This window comes from Theropithecus gelada, chromosome 10 (assembly GCF_003255815.1).
Source record: "Theropithecus gelada isolate Dixy chromosome 10, Tgel_1.0, whole genome shotgun sequence".
Taxonomy (NCBI): domain Eukaryota; kingdom Metazoa; phylum Chordata; class Mammalia; order Primates; family Cercopithecidae; genus Theropithecus; species Theropithecus gelada.
This window is the reverse complement of record NC_037678.1, coordinates 68,408,971-68,433,532: the sequence shown is the minus strand read 5'-3', so window position 1 is coordinate 68,433,532 and position 24,562 is coordinate 68,408,971. Positions and strand designations below refer to the sequence as shown.

The following is a 24,562-nucleotide window of genomic DNA, read 5'->3' as shown; positions in this document are numbered from 1 at the left end:
TTTTTTTTTTTTTTGAGACAGGGTCTCACTCTGTCGCCAGGCTGGAGTGCAGTGGCATGATCTTGTCTCACTGCAACCTCCACCTCCTGGGTTCAAACGATTCTCTTGCCTCAGTCTCCCGAATAGCTGGGATTACAGGCGTGCACCACCACGCCAGGCTCATTTTTTTTTATTTTTAATAGAGACATCGTTTCACCATGTTGGCCAGGCCAGTTTCCAACTCCTGACCTCAAATGATCTGCCCACCTCGGCCTCCCAAAGTGCTGGGATTACAGGTGTGAGCCACCGCGCCCAGCCAGGGATGTATCATCTTATTACAAGGCCACAGACATGCAGCCTACAGACTGCACTCAGTTTATACACACATCCAAGTTAACCCGCCCAGTTATTTTTTAAATTATAATGAGGCCAGGTGCAGTGGCTGAGGTGGGTGGATTACTTGAAGTCAGGAGTTCAAGACCAGCCTGGCCAATATGGCAAAACCCCATCTCTAATAAAAATACAAAAAAATTAGCCAGGTGTGGTAGCATGTGCCTATAATCCTAGCTACGAGAGGCTGAGGTGGGAGGATTGCTTGAACCTGGCAGGTGGAGGTTGCAGTAAGCCAAGATCACGTCACTGCACTCTAGCCTGGGCAACAGAGTGAGACTCTATCTCAAAAAAATAAAAATAAAATTATAATGAGTTGCCTGTATTTGAAAATCATTTCATATAGAGATCTTGGTATCTCTGGCTCTCCTGAAAGGTCAAAAGCCCGGATCAGATGGACCTGGGTTCCTTGGTGGCAACCAGCCCTTTACCCCTTCAGCTCTTCCAGTCCTTGTTCAGCCAGCGTCACTCATTCACCTGCCCAGTCCCTGTGGGTGTGTGGATTCATGACCCTGATCTCAGGAAATCCTCACAATCCTGAAGGGGGGTGCTATTACCTTCATTTCACAGATGAGAAAACGAAGACACAGAGAAATGAAAGAATTTGCCTAGATTACACAGCCTCTAAGTGGTGGGGCTAAGATTCAAACTGGGGTGTGTCCTGCTCCAAGGCCCAGGCTCTTCTCACCACCTGCTCCTGCTGCTCTGCTGTGCTCCAGGGAGTCACTCCCCACTGTGGGCCTCAATTTCTTCTGTCAATGGGGAGAATGACTTCTGCACTGTAGAGGACCCCATGAGGGCCTCTAAGAGGGCAGACAGACAAGCACTTTATAAACTCTGGCAAGCCCTGTGTGGGGATCCCGGGATTAGACACGTGACCCTTGGCTTCAGATAGAAGAACAAACCCACCTTCTTGGGCAGGAAGTGAACCCCAACGGGGTACTTGTCTGGATGGGTCCACAGCTCGATCTGTGCCATCACCTGGTTGGTGAAGGAGTTACTCATCACGAAGCTGGGGTGGCCCATGGCACAACCCAGGTTGACCAGCCGACCCTCAGCCAGCAGGATGATGCGGCGCCCATTCTTCAGCCGGTACCGGTCCACCTACACACAGGCAGGGCAACAGTGAGGGCACGCAGAGCCCCGCTCCCACGGCCCACCCCTGCCACAGCCCACCCTCTGGTCTGGCAGGCCTCCCTGCCTCCAACAGTGCCCATGAGGCATTCCCGAACTGCCCCAAAACAACCTCCAGCACATGGCCTGGCACAAAAATATTAGCCGATATTTATGAAGAAATGCTAAGCTGCAGACCGCACAGTTCTGCTGTGAGAATTTCATATGCTCACACTTGCTTGGCGCATACAAGGCACTCAGTAAGCAGCTGCTAATGTTATTGTTATGATCACTGTCATGTGCCCTGTCCTAAGTCCTTTAGGAAACTATCACATTTCATCCCAGAAACAACCCTGCAATTTCAGTACTGTTGTCATCCCCATTTCAGATTTAGAAACTGAAGTTTACAAGGGTTAGGTCACTTGTCCAGAGCCACACACTAAGAGGAGGCTGCAATTTGAGTCTGGATGGTCTGAGGACAGATCCCATGTTCTCAATAACCATGAAATAGTTTTGAATGCAGCTTACTAAAAGCTGAATGCCATGGCACTCACATCGGAATCACCTCAGAAGCTTTAAAAAATGAAGATACCCTGGCCTCATTCCCAGAGACTCCTATTCGTGTGGCCCATAGTGTGGCTCCCAGGTGACTGCCAAGGTTGAGAACTCCTGGTTTTGTGAGTGAATGTGACATGGAAATCCCCAGCCTCAGTGCCCCAGTCCTCTGTCTGTCCCAGCTGTCTGAACACACAAACTTGCTTTTTCCCCACTCTCAGCTCTTCCCTTGCCATCCCTCCACCCTCAGGTGGCCTCCCAAACATTTCCCCAAAGCCCAGGTTTCCCAGCTGCTCCAGAGGCCTAGTGCTGGTCCAAGGAAAGGTCTCTGATGCCCATCAAGCATTGATGGATGCTTCAATCAACAAGCACTCACTGATACTCATCTAAGTCCCTTGCAGGGACACATCAACCTGGACTCTACACTCCTGGTACAACAGTGGGGTCAGAGACCAAAGCCAGTGATGGATGCTGCACTAGGGGTCTGTACTAAGAGTGTGGGCACTGCCTCTGCCTGAGGAGCTGGCCAGGAAGGGGGTCTCTTTTTTATAATTTTTTTTTTTTTTTTTTTTTCTGAGATGGAGTCTCACTCTGTCATCCAGGCTGGAGTACAGTGGCATGATCTCAGCTCACTGCAACCTCTACCTCCTGGATTCAAGTGATTCTCCTGCCTCAGCCTCCAGACTAGCTGGGACTACAGGCATCACCCACCATGCCCACATAATTTTTTGTATTTTTAGTAGAGACAGGGTTTGACCATGTTGGCCAGGCTGGTCTCAAACTCCTGACCTCAAGTGATCCGCCTGCCTCGGCCTCCCAAAGTGCTGGAATTACAGGCGTGAACCACCGCACCTGACCGGAAAGGGGTCTCTTGAGCTGGGCTGAGAAGATGAACAAGGAGAAGGGCATGTGTTCTGTTCCAAACAAACAGAGCTGTCTGGACAGATGAGCAGAAGTAGGAGCTGCAGTGGGTATTCAGGGAGTGGTCAAATACGGCCTGAGTACAGAGGCCCTTGAGAGGATGGACAAGAGATAAGGTTGGGCAGAAGGCTGGCAAGACTGTCAAGGATGTCGAGGATGGGCATAGAGTCCAGCTTTGGAGGGCAGCTTGGCAGAAAGGTGCCCATCACCCCAGTGTAGCAGGTTTCACCTGTGATGCCTTTGCAGAAGGAGGTCTGGCTGGCTGTCAGGGGTGTGGCTGCCACAGAAGCATGCCCTGGCCACTCCCACACTGTGATGAGTGCCAGGCCTTCTAGGCAGAGATGGAGGTGCCCTCTGCCTAGCTGGGAACTGACACCCTAGACTAGCGCAGGACCTAGCCGAGGAGAACTCCCACGCAGGAGCAGAGCACCCAAGGGGAGCAGTGCAGGGGATGTGGGTTCACAGAGCTGCCTGTCTGCCTCTCTGGGACTTGGGCTTCTGGTGTGGCTATGACTGGGTGGGTGTCAGGGCTTTGGCCAACTCTGTGTCTGTATCTTCCGTATCATATCTCAAACACGGCACAGCACCAACTCAAAGACCTCACATTAAATGGGCTCTTCTCCCTTTAAAAAATGTGATGGGCCTGGTGCAGCAGCTCACACCTGTCATCTCAGCACTTTGGGAGGTAACAAGCTCAGGAGTTTGAGACCAGCCTGACCTCATCTCTACAAAAAATTGGCCAGGTGTAGTAGTGCACACGTGTAGTCCCAGGTACTTGGGAGACTGAGGCAGGAGGATCAGCTCCTTCAGCCCAGGAGGTCAAGGCTGCAGTGAGCCATGGTCGTGCCATTGCCCTCTAGCTTCAGTAACAGAGCAAGCCCATCTCAAAAAAAAAAAAAAAAAAAAAAAAAAAGATGAACATCTCTATACACATACTTAATTATCTCCTAAGGACCAATTACAGGAGAGCTTGCCCAAAGAGGTTGCTTAACTTTAAAGCTCTTGAGATCCAAAGCCAAAATGTCTTTCAGAAACATACTACTTTTATAATCAGATAAAAAATAAACCCATAATAATTGCAACTCAAGTAAAACTTCACACCCCCCACAAGAACTCATCTTCCAGTTTCAGTGCCCCAATGCTTAATGCAAACCTGTTCTTTCCCAGCTCAGTGCATGGGCCTGCTCCTCACACAGCAGTTCAAGCTGTGTCCCTTTTTGTTGTTTTTATCTGTTTTTTTGAGATGGAGTCTCGCTCTGTTGCCCAGGCTAGAGTGCAGTGGCGCAATCTCGGCTCACTGCAACCTCCGCCTACCAGGTTTAAACGATTCTCGTGTCTCAGCCTCCCAAGTAGCTGGGATTACAGGCACCCACCACCATGCCCAGCTAATTTTTTTTTTTTTTTTTTTTTGAGACAGTCTCACACTATCACCCAGGCTGGAGTGCAATGGCAGGATCTCGGCTCACTGCAACCTCCGCCTCCCGGGTTCACATGATTCTCCTGCCTCAGCCTTCCAAGTAGCTGGGATTACAGGCACACACCACCACACCCGGCTAATTTTTTGTATTTTTAGTAGAGACGGGGTTTCACTATGTTGGCCAGACTGGTCTCAAACTCCTGTCCTCATGATTTGCCCCTCTCAGCCTCCCAAAGTGCTGGGATTACAGGCGTGAGCCACCATGCCCGGCCCCCACCTTTTTTTTTTTTTCGAGATGGAGTTTCACTCTTATTGCCCAGGCTGGAGTGCAATGGCGCAATCTCGGCTCATTGCAACCTCCACCTCCTGGGTTCAAACAATTCTCCTGTTTCAGCCTCCTGAGTAGCTGGGATTACAGGCGCATGCCACTACACCCTGCTAATTTTTGTATTTTTAGTAGAGATGGGGTTTCATCATGTTGGTCAGGCTGGTCTCAAACTCCTGACCTCAGGTGATCTGACCGCCTCAGCCTCCCAAAGTGCTGGGATAACAGGCGTGAGTCACCACGCCCAGCCCAGCTAATTTTTTTGTATTTTTAGTAGAGATGGAGTTTCAACCATGCTGGTCAGGATAGTCTCGAACTCCTGGCCTCAGGTAATCTGCCCATTTCGGCCTTCCAAAGTGCTGGGATTATAGGTGTGAGCCACCGTGCCTGGCCAAAGCTGTGTCATTTGTGACTCTGCCTTCATCCTGTCCCTACATGCTGTCCATCCATCCCCAGCACTCCCCAAGCCGAGGCGGCCATCATCTCCTGCAGGGATTCTATGAGCCTCCTCTGAAAGCCTCCCTCCCCACCACCTGCCATGGTTGCTTTTATTCTGCACATAGTAGCTAGAGTGATCTTTCTAAAACTACAGGCTCGCCATATACAGCTCACCTGCCTGATACCTTCAGGAATGCCGGCTGCCCTCAGGATAAGGCCATCTCCGGCTGGCTCGGATGCTAGGCCCTCTTCTCCCCATGCCCCTGCACAGGTTGCCACCATCTCCTCAACTCCCCTCCCTGGCAGCCAGCACTCCTCTGCACTCCCATCTGCCCAGCCTGCTGGCAGGGCGGGAGCTTCTCACCTGCGGCTTGATGTTCACCTTCTCCACGGCGTTCTCATTGAGCCACTTGACATCGATCTCCACGTCAAAGTGTCCAATGTTACACACAATGGCATCATCCTTCATCTGCTCAAAGTGCCTGTCAGACAGCCCAAGACCATGGGAGATTGTCAGGGACAGAGAGCTGTCCCAACCCTGCCCTCCTCCCTCACTTCCCAGGACCCCCATAGCACCTACCGGCCAAGGATGATGTCAACACAGCCTGTGGTGGTGACAAAGATGTTGCCCTCCTGACAGGCCTCATCCATGGTGGTCACCTCATAGCCTATGCAGAGACAGTGGCTGTGGGTCATCTATGATGGCCTTGCCCCTCCCTCTGGCCCCAGTGGCTGACTACCAATCCTTGCCCTATCCTACCTTCCATGGCAGCCTGCAGTGCATTGATGGGGTCAATCTCAGTGATGATGACACGGGCCCCGAAACCCCGCAGGGCCTGGGCACAGCCCTTGCCCACATCGCCATAACCTGCTACCACCGCTACCTTGCCGGCAATCATCACATCTGTGGCCCGCTTGATGCCATCTATGAGGGACTCCCGGCAGCCATAGAGGTTGTCAAACTTGCTCTGAAAGGAGAGGGGGTAAGGAGACAATGGGGGCGGGCAAGGCCCTAGGGCCAGGACCACATGGCCTCACAGTATTCTGAAGAGCCCAGGTGTCGTGGGCCCACCAAGCATCCCAGCCTGGGCTGAACCCCTCCAGCAGCCAATGCCTCCACACGCCCTTCACCCCAATCGGCTCCAAGAGCTTCTGTCTAATCTTTCCCTGCTGGTGTGGAGCCTTCCTAGGCATCAGTTACTAGGAGAGATTGCCCGGTCAAAGACCTTGCTTAACTTGAAAGCTCTTCTTCCCAAAGCCATAAAGTTCCTGACGCCCAGCTCTGAGACCCCTTTTAAATGTACTCATTAGCCTTGGTCTATAACCGCTTTTGCCCCCTCAAATGAGGGCTCCATGTCCCCAGCCTCAGCCTTCCTGGGCACTCTTCTTCAGAGGCCTCGCCCTGAGCTGCAGCCACTGCAGCAGGAGCTGTCACTGCCCCTCAGCTCACCTTGGTGACGGAGTCATTGACATTGATGGCAGGCACCTTGAGGATCCCATTGGCCATCATCTTGTAGAGGTTGTGGACCCCAGTCGTTGTCTCCTCAGAGATGCCTCGGATGCCTAAACAAAAGAGGACAAGACAAGCCTCAGAGATGCCACACCTGTGCTCATGTAAATTCTTCATCTTTGCCCCCTAAAGCCATTCCTCTTTCTGGGTTCCCACCTCTGTGACTGATCCCACAGGCCCCCCTAATCACACAGACCAGCGTGAGGGAGGAGTCCCTGATGCCCTCCTACCGGGAAGCCACCACCAGGCCTAGTGACTCTGCCTCCCAACAACTCCCAGCTTCTCTTTTCTCACTGCCACTGCCCTAGTCCCTGACCCTGTCACTTCTTGCCAGTCTCCCTACCACAACCCATCCTCCATGCAGCAGCCATTTCTAACATGTATCTTCTCAGAGAAATCTTCTCAACGCCCTCCAGTTATTTTCCCTTGCTCTGAGAATCAGGTCAAACACTTTTCTACTGGCCTATTAGGCCTTAACACATCTGGCCTTCACCAAAGTTCACACCATACCCCCCAGCGAAGGCTCCCTTTGCTCACTGCTATCCTGTGGGCCTCTTTTCTGTTTCCTGAACACTCCAGCCATTCCTGCCTCAGGGCCTCTGCACTCTCCGCACTCCCTGTGCCTACTTTGAACAAAGCTGGCTCCCTCGCAGCTATTCCCAGCCATGGCCCTGTGCCTGCCCTTGGGTCATTGGCTCAGCTGCCCTAGCCTCACACCCTCAGAAGTCAGGAGGCCCCGGTATGAATGCCAGAGCCTGCCATCCTCCCATCTTCCAGATCCTGCTGCTTGAGGCGATGGGAGTCCTGCCAGGCCTGCGGCCATCATGTGGGTGAGCAGGCCCCACCCAGGCCGCCAACACCCAGCCCCCCTGCCCTGCCCTGCTAACCTGACAGGAGCTGCGGGTACTTGGTGTGGATGAGGTTGGTGAGGTCGCCCCCGTCATCCAGAATCATGTTGAGGGGCCCATCCTTGAAGTACAGCGTCTGCTCAATGCACCACAGGTACTCCTCGTCCGTTTCGCCCTTCCAGGCATACACTGGAGGGTGAGTGGCACATCAGGGCCTGGACTTCCCCAACCAGTACTTGCTCCAGGGAATAACCCTGGCAGAGCCAAAACTACCGCCTTCCCAATTTCCATCCCCAGCCACCTCCAGCCCCTCTGAAGACTCAGCAGTGGTAAGAACACAACTTGGAGCCACATAGATCTAGGTTCAAATCCTGGCTCAGCCACTTGCCAGCTGTGTGACCTTGGGCAAATCACTTCACTCCTCTAAGCCTCAGTCTTCTCCTCTGTAAATAGGGCTCACAATAAATAGTATGGACTAAGGGAGACAGAAGCCATGTACAGCCCCGCAGATATAAATATCAGGAAATAATTATTTCCTTTCCCATCCCCTTCTGCCTGGGCCCCAAGGACTAAGGCATCAACTCTAAGTGACCAGAGCTCAATGCCCCACAATGCCTCCCCCTCAGCAGGATCTACAAGGCAGGATCCAGGGTTTGCTCTGCACTGAAAGGACTGGAGCACCAGCAGCCTCTGTGCAGGAGAGTCTCAGGCAAAGTCTGGCCAAAAAATGACTACGAGCAGATACCATGTATGGGGTACTTGCTTTCTGCCAGACATGACTCTGAATCCTCCATACCCTATCTCATTCTTCCTCATAGAAACCCTGTGAGGCAGCCATGACCATTATCATTACTTACAGATGCCCACAGAGGGGCTAAGATGCACTTGGGTCACTCTACATGAAATTCAGAATAGATACCAGAACTAAGGGTTACTGACCACCAGCCCACACTCCTCCCATGTGGCATGACTAGGGCACAGGTGTGGGGTTCCCAGGAGCCTCTTGTGAGCAAAGGATGCTGGCCAAGCAGAGCCAGCTGCTCCTACCCACAACTGGAGCGGACAATGGTCTTAAGAATTGCAGTAGATCGCACCACTGCGCTCTAGTCTGGGCAACAGGGCAAGACTCCGTTCTCAGAGAAAAAGAGAAGAAAGAAGAGAGAAAAGAGAGAACAGAGAAAAGAAAAGAGAAAACAAGCCGGGCATGGTGGCTCACGCTGCGAATCCTAGCACTTTGGGAGGCCAAGGTGGGTGGATCACGAGGTCAGGAGATCGAGACCATCCTCACTAACATGGTGAAACCCCGTCTCTACTAAACATACAAAAAATTAGCCAGGCGTGGTGGCAGGCGCCTGTAGTCCCTGCTACTCCGGAGGCTGAGGCAGGAGAATGGCGTAAGCCCGGGAGGCGGAGCTTGCAGTGAGCCCAGATCGCACTCCAGCCTGGGTGACAGTGAGACTCCGTCAAAAAAAGAGAGAGAAAAGAAAAAAAAAAAGAAAAAAGAAAGAAAACAAGGCCACAAGGCCTTTCCCAGAAGAAAGGATGGTGCCCAGTCAAGGCTGAGGAATGGGTGCCATGCCCATTAAGCCCTGGTCAGTCTGTGAAGGAGCATTGTGCCACTCCCTCCTCTCCACCTATGGTTGGTTGGAAGGAATCGTGAATGTCCTATTTAATCACTGCGTCAGATCTAACCACTCCCCTCCCCAAGTCCAAGCAGACATGTGCCCAGCCTGTGAAAGCTCCTTTCTCGTTAGTCTTGGTCCTTCCTCAGTCCTTTAGACCGCCATACCCTAGGCAGTGAACCTCTTTTTCTGCCCCGTAGCCCTCCCCAGTTCTTTGGAAAGAGATCCACATCCTTCCTTTAATGAACTTCCCCTCCGCTTCATCATTTAGTTCCCAATCATAAGATCTTGCTCTTCCTGGTTACACGGCTTGACTTGGGTCAATAAACAACTTCCACAGCATTTGAGACGATGATGGGACAAAGCAGCTCTTTCCTATGGGTCGCTGGGCTAGGATTTTGTGGCCGTTACTCCTCTCCCCTTCTGTAATGTAAGGAAGTCTGTTGCTCTAGCAGTCAGTGAAGCAAAGAAGGCAGAGGCCCTTCACAAATTCCACATGTCCCAGCTGCAAGCAGGACTCACCCGGAATGCCAGCCTTGGCAATGGCAGCTGCCGCATGGTCCTGGGTGGAGAAGATATTGCAGCTAGACCACTGCACCTAGAAGAGCCATCAAAACAAGGCTGTTGGTCACCAGTGGCTCAAAAGCACAAGGGACGCTGGGCAAGGAAAAGGGAGAGCTCTTCGGGTAGTGGGGACAGGCTTGGGATCTAGGCACAGCAAGCTCTAGGATCACAGCCTGGGGACACTGGGTGCGTAGATGGGAGCCAGAGCAGAGGTGAGATCCAACTCAGGTTTTAAAACCTCACTCCGGTGCTGTGTGGAAGGGAAAGGGCGGCAGCAAGGAGACAACTGAAGAAACTGTTGGAGAAGACTCCAGACAAGAAATATGACAGCAGCAGTGGAGGTGATGAGAAGTTGCCACATCCTGGGTCTACTCTGAAGGCTGCACTGACAGGATTTGCTGAGGGATGAGTTGTTGGAGTAAAAGGGGTTGGGAGCGGGGAGGAAAGGATGGGGAGGAGATGACTCCCAGATTCTTGAACTGAGAGAACCCAGAAGGCTGGAGTGGAGGTTCCATTTACTCAGGTGGGGAAGGCTTCGGGAAGAGGAGTGGGCAGAAAATCCTGAGTCTGTTTGAACGTGTTCTGCCTGAGATGAGTACTAGACTTCCAGGTAGCGTCAATGCCCTCGCTCCTGGATATGCCAGTCTGGAGTTCCAGGAGAAGTCCAGGCTAGTACAAAAATGTGGGAGTCATCACCAGATAAATAGTAGCTAAAGCTATAAAATCAGACCGCCAAGAGTGAATGCTGAAAAGAAAGAAGAGGTCCAAGGACTGAGCCCTGAGCCCCTCTGTGGGTTTTGGCTGCACTGTCCTACCCTGCTTTGCAAAACCAGCTTGCTTCTTGACTCTCAGACCTCAGGAGAGCTGTCATTCATTGGCACACATGACCCAGGCTGAACCAATCAGAGCTGCCATCATCTGGCCAACCATGATGGGTCCAGGGTAGGCCTGTGACCCCAGGAGGGCCAAGGCAAGCTGGCCCTTACAGGACTAAGTAGGACATGGGCATTGAGTTTTTCCTGACAGAGCATCCATCAGGAGGATGCCTTGAGGGTAGCCAACAGTGACCCTCCCAGCCAGGAAGAAAATCTGCAGAACACTCACCACAAAGTGTGGCAGCACTGGGCAACAGAGAGGAAACCCAATGAGAGGGAGGAGCCCCTCCAGGCCCGGGGTTGGCTCCACACCTGGAAGGTCCCCACCCCGGCACAGCTGTCTTCTTCCCTGGCTGAATCCAGGGAGGGCAAGGACTCTGGGGTGATACAGCTGTGGGCCTCACCTCAGCACCCAGGGCGACGAGGGTCTCAATGAGGACGGCCGTCTCCACTGTCATGTGCAGGCAGCCAGCAATACGAGCGCCCTTCAGTGGCTTGGAGGCCGAGTACTGCTCCCGCATACGCATCAGGCCCGGCATCTCGTTCTCAGCAATGTCCAGGGCCTTGCGTCCCCAGGCAGCCAGTCCGATGTCAGCTACGGGGAGAAATAGGTGGGAGTTCTGTGAGCCCCTTTGTCCCACCAACCCAGAGGGGCAGTCACTGTGTGTGGACCCCGATCCACATGTGGACTCAACACACCAGGGCTTAGCACTGTCACCGCATTCTCTCACTTGTTCAACAAGTATTTATGAAGCCAGAGTACTCAAGAAAGACATGGTCCCTGCCTACCTGCCCCTTTCTGACTTGTGGGAGAACACATTTAATCACATAGGGACACAAAAATTACAACATAAAGAAGTGCCCCTTTGAAAATAGCTCACATGGGCCGGGCGCGGTGGCTCAAGCCTGTAATCCCAGCACTTTGGGAGGCCGAGACGGGAGGATCACGAGGTCAGGAGATCGAGACCATCCTGGCTAACACGGTGAAACCCCGTCTCTACTAAGAAATACAAAAAAACTAGCCGGGCGAGGTGGCGGGCGCCTGTAGTCCCAGCTACTCGGGAGGCTGAGGCCGGGAGGCGGAGCTTGCAGTGAGCTGAGATCCGGCCACTGCACTCCAGCCTGGGCTACAGAGCGAGACTCCGTCTCAAAAAAAAAAAAAAGAAAATAGCTCACATGACACTTCCCACTACCCTGCCTTTCTGCTGACACCTATCAACCTCCAGGTCACTCCTCACTCCCTAAAGACGTTAGCTTCTGGTTCTCCATAGCCCTCTCTCAGTCATCACTGCTGGTGATTCAGCGCTCATCAACACTATCTAACACTTTGGATATGACAGTTCCTTGATCTCCTTTTAGACGTGAAAATGCTTCCCCCCACCCCCTGCGATGTTTCTTTCTTTTCAGCTGGAGGAACTCATCCGTATAACTAATGCTCTTGGCCTCTCTGCCCCAGGGGAGGTGGGGTGAGCTTGCCTGACCAGTAAAACTGACAGGAATAAATGGTGTGCTCAGCTTAGCTCTCCCTTCTTTCTGCAAGCAAGCACTCACCTGCCCACTTGCAGGAAGCTGGTGTTCTCTGCTCTTCCAGAGAACAACCAACCCTGGCCTACCTTGCCTGCAACTGACTGGGTAACTGCTGTATCTGAGGGTTCAGTCAGCAGGATCATTTGGATTTCATATTAATCTATATCCTCTGGCTTCCAGGTTATTAGTAATAAAAGGTAGTATTTCGGGTGCTATCTGCCACCTAAAATACTAATCTACATCCTCTGGCTTCAAGGTTATTAGTAATAAAAAGTATATTTCAGGTGCTATCTGCCACCTAAAATGTCTCGAATTTGTTCAAATTCTCAGGCAGGAAAGAAGGATATTATTACAAGCTAACTCACTATCTCAATACTCTTCCCTCTGATCCATTTCAACCTCCTCTCTCCCCTATCACACTTGGTCCATTTCCAAGGTCATACCCTAGGTCAGTCCCTAGGTCAAAGTTTGCAGACTTCCCCGATAAGGAATGCTCCTCTGGCATGCTTGTAAATCTCTCCTGGAAAATCTGATTCAGCAGGCCTAAGACTCCTGGTGATTTTTATCTTTAGGGAAGGTTAGATCCTGCCAATCACCCAAAGAGGTAGGCGGTGGGAGGCAAAGAATGCTGTAGAGAATTTAATAATCTAAGAATTTAATAATAAAACTATCTAAGTCAGTCAGCTTCCTACAGTGCATTGTAACAATTTCAGAGATGAAACATGCCTCCTGCATGAGAGACCACTCCGGCTGTGCCTCAACTCAAGCCACCCACCCCAGCCCTCCTACCTCGGTAGGCCATCACCAATGATAGCTGTCATTGGAAATCTGGACTTCAAGCACCCAACTCTAACCACATCTCATCTTTCTGGGTTTCTCCCTCTCTGGAGGGAGCTCCAACAAGGCTGTGGCCTGTCAGGTCAGAACTTCTATTCAATTCATCCTACCAATTTCTGCTGTCCCTTCTGCCCCCTTTCCCTTTGAGAACTCACTTGGCAAAACTCTCAGCCCAATTAAACCCGACCCTCCACTGCGCCAGAGCCACTGAACCCAGCAGGAGGACAATCACAACCACACCAAGACATCACATTTAATTATTTATTTATTTATTTTTGAGACATAGTCTGGCTCTGTAGACCAGGCTGGGGTGCAGTGGCACGATCTCAGCTCACTGCAACCTCCACCTCCAGGGTCCCAGTTCAAGCAATTCTCCTGCCTCAGCCTCCCCAATAGTTAGGATTACAGGAATGCGTCACTAGGCCCAGCTAATTTTTGTATTTTTAGAGGACACGGGGTTTCACCATGTTGGCCAGGCTGGTCTTGAACTCCTGACCTCGTGATCCACCCGCCTCAGCCTCCCAATGTGCTGGGATTACAGGTGTGAGCCACCACACCTGGCCAACACGTCACATTTGTTAAGACCATAAAAGACACATAGCACATTGCAGCAATCTTATGACATTTTCCTAGTAAATTTACTCCCATTTTCTACTCTCCTCAACCCTCCAACACCTTTCCCCATCGAATAACAATCTCACCTTCCAATTCACTGAGATGAATTCAGAACCAGGCCACTTTTTCCCTATGGAATCCACCAGTCACCTATAGCAGTCATCTACAGCTTCAGACCAGGCACTCTTTCCTGTTACCAAAGATGAGCTGGCCAGGCGTGGTGGCTCACACCTGTCATCTCAGCACTTTGGGAGGCCAATGTGGGCAGATCACTTGAGGTCAGGAGTTCAAGAACAGCCTGACCAACATGGTGAAACACCATCTCTACTAAAAATACAAAAATTAGCCAGGTGTGGTGGTGAGTGACTGTAATCCCAGCTACTCAGGAGGCTGGCAGGAGCATCACTTGAATCTGGGAGGCAGAGGCTACAATGAGCCAAGATCATGCCACTGCACTCCAGCCTGGGTGACAGAGTGAGACTCAGTCAATAAAATAAAATAAAATAAAATAGATGAGCTATTCCTGCTCCATGGAGCCCGATTCCACATCCCCTCTCCTTCTTAAGGACTTCCATACTCCACTGAAACTGCTCTTTTGTCCCAAGACCAGCCTGACCTCCACACCTAATGCAAAATTACCCATGACCATGTTTCTCCCAGCAGCGCAGATCGCACAAACTACTTGTCCTCCTTCCTGAAACCCCTTCTTTACTTGGCTTCTGCGACTCTGTCCTGTGCTTTTCCACCTACCTTCCTGGTTCCTCTTTAGCTAAGACTTTAGCGTTTGGGGGCCCTCAGGGCTTCATCATCTCCCAGTTCTCTAATGTTTACCAATTAAGCTCATCCAGTCTTATGGCTTTACATACCTTCTCTACCGGGATGACTCCCACGTATTTATCTCCAACTGAAACTACTCCCCTGAACTTAAGATTCAATGTGATCCAACCGCCTCCACGGCACCTCCACTTGGATGTCCAATCGGATCTATTACGTGTCATGTTGGAGTCCTCGTGGCTCCTTGCCCCCACTACCCGTTACTCTCCCAGTCTTCCCATTTTAGGAAATGAAACCACCATTCAACCAGCAACTCTGCCCAAAAACTTAAGATTTGATTCCTCTTTTCCCCTTTCACCTCAATCCGCATGTTTCTGGCTCAACAAGCGAAATATATAAGCAATCCAACCGCATCTCACCACCTTCATCTAAAGTGTCACTTCTCAGGCCAGGCGCGGTGGCTCACAGCCTGTAATCCCAGCACTTTGGGAGGCCGAGGCAGGCGGATCACTTGAGGTCAGGAGTTCCAGACCACTGGGCCAACATGGTGAAACCCCATCTCTACTAAAAATACAAAAATTAGTCGAGCGTGGTGGCGGGCACTTATAATCCCAGCTACTCAGGAGGCTGAGGCAGGAGAATCACTTGAACCCGGGAGGCAGAGGTTGCAGTGAGCCAAAATAGCACCACTGCACTCCAGCCTGGGTGAAAGAGGGAGACTCTGTCTCCAAAAAAAAAGAATAAGAAAGAAAGAAATAAACTGCCACTTCTCAGTTGGACACTGCTACAGCCTCTTCACTGGTCCCATGCTCTAACATGCCATTCTCCCCACAGTAGCCAGAGGAGGGAGGCTTTTAAAAATGTAAGTTACATCACCTCCATTATTCTACTAAACAAAACTAAACAAAACAAGCAAATTCTCCCATGGCTTCCCTCAATCTTCGGGCCCCATCTGCATGACTGCCTGCCCCTCCTCCATCTCTCCACTTCCCCGCTCACTAGCTGCTCAACACACAGGTTTCCTGACCGACTTCAGGCAAGCTCCACTCATTCCCACCTCAGGGCTTTAACCCAAGCAGTTATCGGCCTGGAAGTCTCCTCCCAAGCACCTAATACAGTACCTGGCACACAGTAGGTGCTGAAAAAAACCTGGAAACAGGAAATAACTTAGTATATCCCTGCTAGAGGAACAAAGAGGGCACCAGGGTGACTCAAATAGAGGGGTAAGATGAGTTGGGACTTCAGTCCCAGTGAAGTGGGGAGTCTACAGTTTTCAGGGGGCCAGCATTCAAAGACCAGCTTTATCTTTTGAAAAGACCCCATTGGCTGCTGCGTGGATCTGTGGAGCAAGAGATCCCGGGAGACCTGCAAGGAGAGAGACCAGAACTGGGGTGGTGACCATGGAGACAGACAAGTGGCAGATCTGCTCACATAAAATGGCATATCTGTGCCACCCCTGTCCTTGGGTCACCTTTGTGTCTTCAGCATGACCTGGCTCAGAGAAGGGGTCAGCAACTGTTTACTGACCATATCTGTCATCAGAACTGAATGAAAGAAGATCCATGAGAGGGGCTGGCACATGACAAGGGTGGCAAAGAAAAACAACACAAATCTGAACCTAGCCTGAGTCCCAGCACTTACTAAGGAGGAAAGAACCCAGAGAGGAGTTTGCTGCAGGTTCCATAGCCAATTAACAGCAGAACCAGAACTGGCAGTCAGGCAGGGCTGCAGCAGAGGCCCCTCTCAAGGCCCCTCCTGGGAGGGGCCCGGCTGTATACGACAATGGGTTATGCTCTGTGCTGCTAAGCTCCACCCCTCCACCACTACATGTCCCTCCAGCTAAAAGTAACTCCTTCGGTGCCCTCGAGGACACTGTGCCAGCCCCACGGTTTTCTGTGGGACCCTCAACTCCAAGGGCACAGGAGAGGGTAGATGCTCCAATCTCTGGAGCTAAGGACTTGCAGAAGTCACAAGAACACCTGTCCCCAGGACAACCCAAGAGGAACAGCAAGAGCCCCTCTAAACATCAGTTTCTTCATCTGTAAAGTGAGGATAATCATCCCTAGCTTGCTATACACCCCAAGTAAAGAAAATGCCATATGATCAAGATCTGGCATACAGCAGGGCCTCCTTCCTCCAGTCCCACCCATCTAAGCTCCCCCTCTCCCAAAACCAGCTTTATCTCCACCCACGTAACCCAATGGCCCCAATCCTGACCCACTAATCTCTCCACAGTATGACAAGCCCCTATTCCAGTTCTACTATTGACATAACTTTTCTGGGTTCAGTTTCAGCATTCACACAATGGAGACAGTCTACTCTGGTAGCAAGTTGATGAACTACTTTAACTGAATCTTTGCAAGTCACTTCCCAAGGGCCTCAGTTTCATGCTCTATCAGGGGATAATGTCCACCTCTATGAAGATTATTCTGTAAACACATGTAAATCACCAGATATACAGCAAGTGTCCCATAAACGTGGATGCCATTCTCCAGACTTAATAGTGTCTTTTTTTTTTTTTTTTGAGACACGGTCTTGCTCTGTTGCCCAGGCTGGAGTGTGGTGGTGCAATCTCGGCTCACTGTAACCTCCGTTTCCCAGTTCAAACAATTCTCCTGCCTCAGCCTACCAAGTAGCTGGGATTGAAGGCGCCTGCCACCACGCCCGGCTAATTTTTGCGTTTTTAGTAGAGATAGCGTTTCACCACGTTGGCGAGGCTGGTCTCAAACTCTTGACCTCAAGTGATTCTCCCACCTGGGCCTCCCAAAGTGCGGGGATTACAGGGGTGAGCCACCACACCCGGTCTAATAGTGTCCAAGTTACTTGAAAAGCTACTAGCCAGACTGAACTGGTTTTTGCTGAAAATTCATTAGGATTGTTCCGCGTGTATTCGCTTGCACACAGTGGTGAAAGGGTACGCTCAGAGGTCTAGATGGCCTGCGTTCCAATCTTGCTCCATCACCACCAGCTGTAAGACTGAGGGCAAGTTACCTCTGCCTCAGGATTCTCATTATAAAACGAGAACAGCTTCCCTACAGAGCCATAAGACTAAAATAAACCTAGAAGGCAGGGCCGATCCCACAGGAAACGCTAAGTAAACGTTTAACTATCCCTGTATCACACTTCAATCGGTGGGACAGCAGGATTTTTCTAACCACTCCAAATTTTCAAGATTTCTGCAAGGCTGCCCCTGCTGGCGGGGTGGGGGACCCCACAGTTTGGGTAACTGGCCCAAAGTCCCAGGGGAAAGGACCGGAGCCGGCCTGGGGCTCGCTTTCCAGGCCTCTTTTCATACACCTTCCGGGGCACCAGTGCCCTCGTCGTCCCTGTAGGAGGCCCAGAGAGGGGTGGAACCTCGTCGGGGCCGCCCAGCTGGACAGGGTCCGGTCCAGGCCCAGGAGGCCGGGCGTAGGCCCCCTGAGCACGGTCCGGCAGGTGCCAGCCGTCCCAGGCCGCGGCCAGGTGTGCTCTCCCACGGAGCACGCCGCCCGTTTGCGGCTCTCAGCCCGCGCGGCAGCCCCGGCGTCGCGGGGCATGCTGGGACTTGTAGTCCGCGGCCACCCGTAACGGCCCTCTCACGGCCGCGCGAGAACTCCAACTTCCAGGTGGCTGCGCGCGGCCAGAAACGCGCCGAACCTGCGATTCCAGGGGTCCAGAGCGCCCCGAGTCGGCCCTGCAGCCCCCGCCACGAACAAGCTCCGGGCGGGTGCCGAGCGGCAGCAACCGGCTGCAGGTCCTGGAACTCACCGACTTTGTAGGGCAGTTTGTCAGACATGCTGGAGGCGCTCGTGATAGAAACAGGCGAAGGGGGCTGGGCCTCAGTCTACGGACACGCACTAGGCGGGCGGCGCCGGGTAGGGATATACGCGTGGCGCCGGCGCCTTTAAATATCTTCCTCGGACTTGCATATTCATGAGCCGCTGGGGCGGGGCCCAACGCGCAGGGCGGGGCAGGAGTCTCACTCCCCGGTCCGGAAGGGAGCGCTGGGAGAGGCCTGAGAGCCAGCCCGGCCGTCCTCTCGCAGGTTCAGCCAGTTAATTCAGTGTTAAAACCCAGCGGAACTGAAATTACGCCAGTTCATTTCCCTGAGCCTCAATTTCCGGTAAAATGGGCCAAATGACACCTACCACATAGATTATTATAAGTAAAGTTGCAGGCCAGGGGCGGTCGCTCACGCCTGTGATCCCAGCCAGCACTTTGGGAGGCCAAGGCGGGAGGATCGCTTGAGCCCAGGAGTTCAAGACCAGCCTGGGCAATATAGTGAGACCTCATCTCTACAAAAAAAATTTTTTTAATTAGCCGGGCGTGGTGGTGCGCGCTTGTAGTCCCAGCTACTTGGGACGCTGAGGCGGGAGGGAGGATCGCTTGAGCCTGGAGATCGAGGCTGCGTGAGCTATCATCCCACTACAGCACTCCAGTCTGGGCGAAAGAGCAAGACCCTATCTCAAAAAAAAAAAAAAAAAAGTAAAGTTGTCATTTGTCAGGTACCTACTGACATCCCAAACATTCGCCTTACTCCATGTAACCACCACCCTGAATTTAAATAAGTTTGCATACATTTCTTATACTTTTACTGCATCCGTATGTCATTAAACAGTTCTTTCTGTGTTTAAAACCTTTATGTATCAACCGTATTTACCCTTCTGCAACTTACTTTTTTCTGTGAGCATTGTATTTGTGAGACTCATGCATATAGCTTGAGTATATTCATTTTTGCTGCTGTATAATTCAGTCATCCCTAGGCATGGGAAGAGGGGATTGGTTTCAGGACCCCTGTGGACTCCAAAATCCTTCTATGCTCAAATCCCTCGTATAAAATGAGGTAGTATTGGCATATAACCTACGCACATTCGCCCACACAGTTTAATCATATCTACATTACTTATAACTAATAAAATGTAAATGTTCATGCAAATAGTTGTTTTGTAATTTGTATTATTTTTATAGTTATGGTTTTTTTAATTGCTTTTTTCCCCTGAATTTTTTTTTTTTAATGGAGTCTCGCTCTGTTGCCCATGCTGGAGTGCAGTGGCACCATCTAGTCTGGCTGCAACCTCTGCCTCCCCGGTTCAAGTAATTCTCCTATCTCAGCCTCCCGAGTAACTAGGATTACAGGCACGCACCACCACACCCGGCTAATTTTGTTTTTCCTTTTTTGAGACAGAGTTTTACTCTTGTTGCCCAGGCTAGAGTGCAGTGGCATGATCTCAGTTCACTCCAACCTCCGCCTCCCGGATTCAAGCGATTCTCCTGCCTCAGCCTCCCGAGTAGCTGGGATTACAGGCATGTGCCACCACACCTGTCTAATTTTGTATTTTTAGTAGAGACGGGGTTTCACCATGTCGGTCAGGCTGGTCTCGAACTCCTGACCTCAGGTGACCCGCCAGCCTCCACCTCCCAAAGTGCTGGGATTACAGGCGTTAGCCACCACGTCTGGCCTCTATTCATTTTTTAACCTAAAAATGAGAAAAGAAGGTCTTCTGGTCGGGCGCGTGGCTCACGCCTGTAATCCCAGCACTTTGGGAGGCGGAGGCAGGCGGATCACCAGGTCAGGAGATCGAGACCATGCTGGCTAACACGGTGAAACCCCATCTCTACTAAAAATAGAAAAAAAATTAGCCGGGGTGGGGGCGGGCGCCTATAGTCCCAGCTACTCAGAAGGCTGAGGCAGGAGAAAGGCATGAACCCGGGAGGCGGAGCTTGCAGTGAGCAGAGATCGGGCCACTGCACTCCAGCCTGGGCGACAGAGAGAGACTCCGTCTCGAAAAAAATACATAAAATAAAAATTAAGCTCTTGTATGACATAGTAAATGTTTTGGCCTCACTTGATCTGTACATCTGACCTCCGTCTGAGAGCCAATGTCATGAGGGCAGATGTCAAGCAGAGACTTCCTGAGTGAATGAGGGTCCACGCCTGGGGGGTGGGCAGCAGGGTCCTCACACATCCCTTTCAGCATTCTGCAGTGCATTGCAGTGTGTAATGAGTCGTGTCAGTCTAACTAAATGTAGGATCATGTTACTAGGTTGTCCTATGAAACAGACAAATGGCTTCAAAATATTCCTGCAAAGAAATGGCAAGTTCCAGATACTGTGAAAATTACCAGCAGAGCAAACAAGTAGAAAAGGACACAGCTGACAGGTCACCTCTTTCTAGTATGAATGCTGGTCTTTGTCAGCCATGTTGTAAGGAATGTAATAAAATTTGAGAAAACAATGATCAAAAAGGCACTTTGAAATATGAATTTACGGGCCAGGCGCAGTGGCTCACACCTGTAATCCTAGCACTTTGGAAGCCGGAGCGAGTGGATCGCTTGAGGTCAGGAGATCCAGACCAGCCTGGCCAACATAGTGAAACCCTGTATCTACTAAAAATACAAAAATTAGCCAGACATGGTGGCGCACGTCCGTAAACTCAGCTACTCAGGAGGCTGAGGCACAAGAATCGTTTGAACCCAGGAAGTGGAGGTTGCAGTGAGCCACGATTGCACCACCGCACTCCAGCCTGGGCGACAGAACAAGACTCTGTCTCAAAAAAAAAAAGAAAAGAAATATGAATTTACATGCCCTCTCATTAATTAGTGATGACTCTCATCCTAACTGTATATTGTGCTTTGAGATATCAGCTAATGAAATATTTGCTAATATTTGTACTGTTAAGTTCATATGAACAAAACTTTGGAGACTGCTGGTCTCAGGAGAAGGTCCAAGCACCTTAGTCTGCCCTTATGCAACCTCTCTGGCAACAGAATATTCTAGCCTATGGATATATCACAATTGATATAGCCAATTTCCTATTGTTTCAGCTTCTTTTTTTGTTTGTTTGTTTTTGAGACAGAGTCTCGCTCTGTTGCCAAGGCTGGAGTGCAATGGCGTGATCTCAGCTCGCTGCAACCTCTGCCTCCTGGGTTCAAAGTGATTCTCGTACCTCAGCCTCCCAAGTAGCTGGTACTACAGGCACACACTCCCACACCTGGATAATTTTTGTATTTTTAATAGAGACGGGATTTCACCATGTTGACCAGACTGGTCTTGAACTTCTGACATCAAGTGATCCTCCCGCCTTGGCCTCCCAAAGTGCTGGGATTATAGGCATGAGCCACCATGCCCAGCCAGATTCTTTTAATGGATGAACAGTTAAACAAATTTGTACAGCCATACCATGAAATAATACTCAGCAATAAAAAGGAATGAACTATTGATAAATGCAGCAACCTGGATGAATCCTTAGTGAATTATGCTGAGTGACAAAAACCAATTCCAATATATTACATAGTATATCATTTCATTTCTATAACATTCTTGAAATGACCAAATTATAGAAATGAACCACAGATTGGTGGTTGCCAGGTATTAAGTAGGGGACAGGAGCAAGAGAGAGGTGAGTGTGGCTGTAAAAGGGCAACATGAGGAAACTTTGTGGTGATAGAATGTTCTGGATATTGCTTTATCATTGTCAATATCCTAGTTGAGATGTTTACTATGGTTTTGCAAGATGTCACCATTGGGAGAAAGTGAGTAAAGGGAATTGGGATTTCTCTGTGTTTTCTTTCTTTCTTTCTTTTTTTTTTTTTTTGAGACAGGGTCTCACTCTGTCGCCCAGACTGGAGTGCAGTGGTGCAATCTAGGCTCATCACAACCTCCACCTCTCCCAGGCTCAAGCCATTCTCCTGCCTCAGCCTCCTGAGTAGCTGGGATTACAGGTGCGTGTCACTACCACTCGGCTAATATTTGTATTTTTAGTAGAGATGGGATTTCGCCATGTTGGCCAGGCTGGTCTTGAACTGCTGACCTCAAATGATCCACCCGCTTCGGCCTCCCAGAGTGCTGAGATTTTTTTTTTTTTTTTTTTTTGACGGAGTTTCACTCTTGTTGCCCAGGCTGGAATGCAATGGCAAAATCTTGGCTCACCGCAACCTCCTCCTCCAGAGTTCAAGCAATTCTCATGCCTCAGCCTCCTGAGTAGCTGGGATTACAAGCACGTGCCACCACGCCCACCTAATTTTCTATTTTTAGTAGAGATGGGATTTCTCTATGTTGGTCCGGCTGGTCTCGAACTCCTGACCTCAGGTGATCCACCTGCCTTGGCTTCCCAAAGTATTGGGATTACAGGCGTGAGACACCACGCCTGGCCCTCTGTGTTTTCTTACAACTGCATGTGAATCTACAAGTATCTCAAAATAAAAGGTTTAATTAAAAATGATAATGTTCATTGTTGGTGAGTGTATGGCAAAGTTTTGTCGCCCATTAAATTTAAAAAAAATGTAACTTTTATTTTAGTTCAGGGGTACATGTGCCAGTTTGGTACATAGGTAAACTGGTAACTTGGGAGTTTGGTGTACAGATTATGTCATCACGTGGGCACTAAGCACAGTACCCAACAGGTTTTTTTTTTTCCTAAACCTCTCCCTTTTCTCACCCTCATCCCTCAAGTAGGCCCCATGTCCATTGTTACCCTCTTTCTTTTCATGCGTTTTCATTATTTAGCTTCCACTTATAAGTGAGAACATGCTGTATTTGGTTTTCTGTTCCTGCCTCAGTTTGTTAAGGATAATGGCCTCCAGTTCCATCTATGTTCCTGCAGAGGACATGATCTTGTTCTTTTTTATGCGTGCATAGTATTCCATGGTGTATATGTACCACATTTTCTTTATCCAGTCTACCATTAATGGGTATCTGGGAGGTGGAGGTTGCAGTGAGCCGAGATTGTGCCACTGCACTCCAGACTTGGTGACAGAGACTCTGTCTCAAGAAAAAAAAAATTTTTTTTAAAGATTTGAAATCCATAATTATACCCAATTTTGGAGAGTATCAAGATTAGGAACCAAATTTCTGAAGGGTAATTAATTTGACAATTTTTTTTTTTTTTTTTTTTTGACACAGAGACTTGCTGTCACCCAGGCTGGGGTGCAGTGGTGCGATCTCTGCTCACTGCAACCTCTGCCTCCCTGGTTCAAGTGATTGTCCTGTCTCAGCCTCCTGAGTAACTGGGATTACAAGCACCCACCACAATGCCCAGCTAATTTTTATATTTTTAGTAGAGACGGGGTTTCACCATGTTGGCCAGGCCGGTCTCGAACTCCTGAGCTCAGGTGATCCGCCTGTCTTGGCCTCCAAAAGTGCTGGGATTACAGGCGTGAGCCACCGCACCTGGCCAATTTTTTTTTTTTTTTTTTTTTTTTTTTTTGAGATGGAGTCTCCCTGTGCTGCTCTAGCTAGGGTGCAATGGCATGATCTCAGCTCACTGCCACCTCCACCTCCTGGGTTCAAGCGATTCTGCTGCCTCTGTCTCCCAAATAAATGGGATTATAGGCGTGTGCCACCACACCCGGCTAATTTTTGTATTTTTAGTAGAGATGGGGTTTCACCATGTTGGCCAAGCTGGTCTCGAACCCCTGACCTCAAAAGATCCACCTGCCTCGGCCTCCCAAAGTGCTGGGATTACAGGCATGAGCCACCACACCTGGCGAAATTTATCTATTTCTATTAGTTTTTGCTTCACATATTTTGCGGCTCTGCTGTTCCATACATACACACTTCGCAGTGCTGTTTTCTTAGTGGATTGACCTTTTATTATTAATAATGAAAATGAGCCAGGAGTTTTCGTGTGCCCTGTAACTTCAGCTACTTGTGAGGCTGAGTTGGAAGGATCGCTGGAGCCCAAGAATTCAAGGCCAGCCGAGCAATATATTAACAGCAAGACCTCCTCTCTTAAAATAAAAAATTAGGCCAGGCATGGTGGCTCATGCCTGTGATCCCAGCACTTTAGGAAGCCATGGCTGGTGGATCACGAGGTCAGGATTTCAAGACGAAACCCCCATCTCTACTAAAAATACAAAAATTAGCCGGGTGTGGTGGCAGGCACATGTTTCCAAAGATGGGAGTCTCAGGCAGGAGAATCGCTTCAACCTGGGAAGGGGAGGCTGCAGTGAGCTGAGATCCGAGATCATGCCATTGCACTCCAGCCTGGGCTACAAGAGCAAGACTTCGTCTCAAAATAAATAAATGAAAGGAGGGAAGGAGGGAAGGAAGGAAGGAAGGAAGGGAGGGAGGGAGGGAGGGAGGGAGGGAGGGAAGGAGGGAGAGAGAGAGAGAGAGGAGGGAAGGAAGGAAGGAAGGAAAGAAGGAAGGAAGGAAGAAAAGAAGGAGAGGCCGGGCGCGGTGGCTCACACCTGTAATACCAGCACTTTGGGAGGCTGAGGTGGGCGGATCACGAGGTCAGGAGATCAAGACCATCCTGGCTAACACGGTGAAA

General features: G+C 50.3%; 2 protein-coding genes across 7 annotated transcripts in view; both read right to left on the bottom strand.

Moving 5' to 3' along the window:
• Window positions 1-24,562, bottom strand: part of AHCY (adenosylhomocysteinase) — a 31,215-nt gene that overhangs the window by 4,196 nt on the left and 2,457 nt on the right. For 2 of the 6 annotated variants that reach the window (XM_025398455.1, XM_025398456.1), the window contains exons 1-9: window positions 18,058-18,266; window positions 10,962-11,152; window positions 9,641-9,716; window positions 7,536-7,685; window positions 6,589-6,701; window positions 5,899-6,106; window positions 5,719-5,806; window positions 5,503-5,620; window positions 1,279-1,473 (exon numbers count right to left, since the gene is read on the bottom strand). In XM_025398455.1, coding sequence (XP_025254240.1) covers window positions 1,279-1,473; window positions 5,503-5,620; window positions 5,719-5,806; window positions 5,899-6,106; window positions 6,589-6,701; window positions 7,536-7,685; window positions 9,641-9,716; window positions 10,962-11,152; window positions 18,058-18,085 — 1,167 coding nt within the window. In that variant the 5' untranslated portion in view covers window positions 18,086-18,266. Of the gene's footprint in view, window positions 1-1,278; window positions 1,474-5,502; window positions 5,621-5,718; window positions 5,807-5,898; window positions 6,107-6,588; window positions 6,702-7,535; window positions 7,686-9,640; window positions 9,717-10,961; window positions 11,153-12,160; window positions 12,167-16,579; window positions 17,823-18,057; window positions 18,267-24,562 lie in introns of those variants that run through there. The other 4 variants (XM_025398458.1, XM_025398459.1, XM_025398461.1 and 1 more) reach the window with 4 other exon arrangements.
• LOC112632653 lies at window positions 17,091-17,993 on the bottom strand. Its single transcript, XM_025398475.1, has one exon. It carries the CDS (start codon window positions 17,844-17,846, stop codon window positions 17,478-17,480), a length of 369 nt encoding a protein of 122 aa, XP_025254260.1. The 5' UTR covers window positions 17,847-17,993; the 3' UTR covers window positions 17,091-17,477.

Coding starts and splice junctions, on each gene's coding strand:
- LOC112632653 (XM_025398475.1), bottom strand. CDS start 17,846: ATGCCCCGCGACGCCGGGGCTGCCGCGCGGGCTGAGAGCCGCAAACGG.